At 57.7% G+C, this 871-nt stretch overlaps 1 protein-coding gene across 1 annotated transcript in view; it reads left to right on the forward strand.

Moving 5' to 3' along the window:
* Positions 1-542: 542 nt before the first annotated feature.
* DDR2 (discoidin domain receptor tyrosine kinase 2) overlaps positions 543-871 on the forward strand; it is a 19,166-nt gene continuing 18,837 nt past the window's right edge. The window contains exon 1 of the mRNA XM_085303185.1: positions 543-865. Within this exon, the coding sequence (XP_085159311.1) occupies positions 731-865 (135 nt within the window). The 5' untranslated portion in view covers positions 543-730. The remainder of the gene's footprint in view (positions 866-871) is intronic.

Here is an 871-nt window from a genome sequence, read left to right on the forward strand (position 1 = left end):
GCGGGCTGGCGCGGGCCACTTGCGCCATCCTCCCCTCGACCCTCCCCTCCGTGCTGCTGGGGTGAAACGGCTAACGCTCGGCTGAAAGAGTGGTTTGAAATACTAGCGAATGCTTTTTTTGCATTTTTAACTATTACACAAAAATTTGTCTTAAACCAGTTATTGTTATCTTATCAGCACTACRTTACGAAGTCAGTGGCCACGGTGCTGTGTTTAGTGCCTGGAAATGATGTGAAAAACTCAGTTTTAAAGTGCAGCTGGGGAGAGCTTGAGCTTTTTCTTCCRTGCAGCCTCCTGGCGGCAGGTTTATTTTCCCTGGGGGAGTCTCGGCCGCTTTATTTGCTGAGCGAAGACACTTGCGCGTGGAGGATGCGGGCGGCGGGAGGCGCGGCGCGGGGCCGCCCCCGCGGAGGCCCCGGCGCGGCAGCCCGCGCTCTCCCGGCGCGCCTCCCGCCGGAGGGAGGTTTCTGGGCCGGCACGCGTGGGCCCGGACACGCGTGCTGTCCCGCTGCGGAAGGGGCAAGCGCCGGAAAGAAAAACCCGGCCTATTGCTTTAAGCTCCCTCGCTGGCCGCGGGTATTTTTTTATTTTTTCTCGYGCGCTATGAATGGGTTTTGCTGTAAATTATAGCTTTGCACACATTCCCTCGGGTCGAGGAAAATAACCTCCGCTGAAAAAGCAGCTTGGATTGGTGACTGGCTCCCCCTCTCTGCTCCCTAATTGAAACCAAATGTGCAATATGTTGGATTGTGGGATTTCTGGCCGGCTCCCAGGAATCTGCAGAATGCACCAGCGCTCTCAAAGGCATCTTGCATCAGCCCGGGGAAGTTCGCTCGGCGCCTGGCTCCTCGGGCCGGGGCGAGGGGCGAGG

Source organism: Rhea americana, unplaced genomic scaffold (genome assembly GCF_003343005.1).
Source record: "Rhea americana isolate MKP2758 unplaced genomic scaffold, rheAme1 scaffold_198, whole genome shotgun sequence".
Lineage (NCBI taxonomy): Eukaryota > Metazoa > Chordata > Aves > Rheiformes > Rheidae > Rhea > Rhea americana.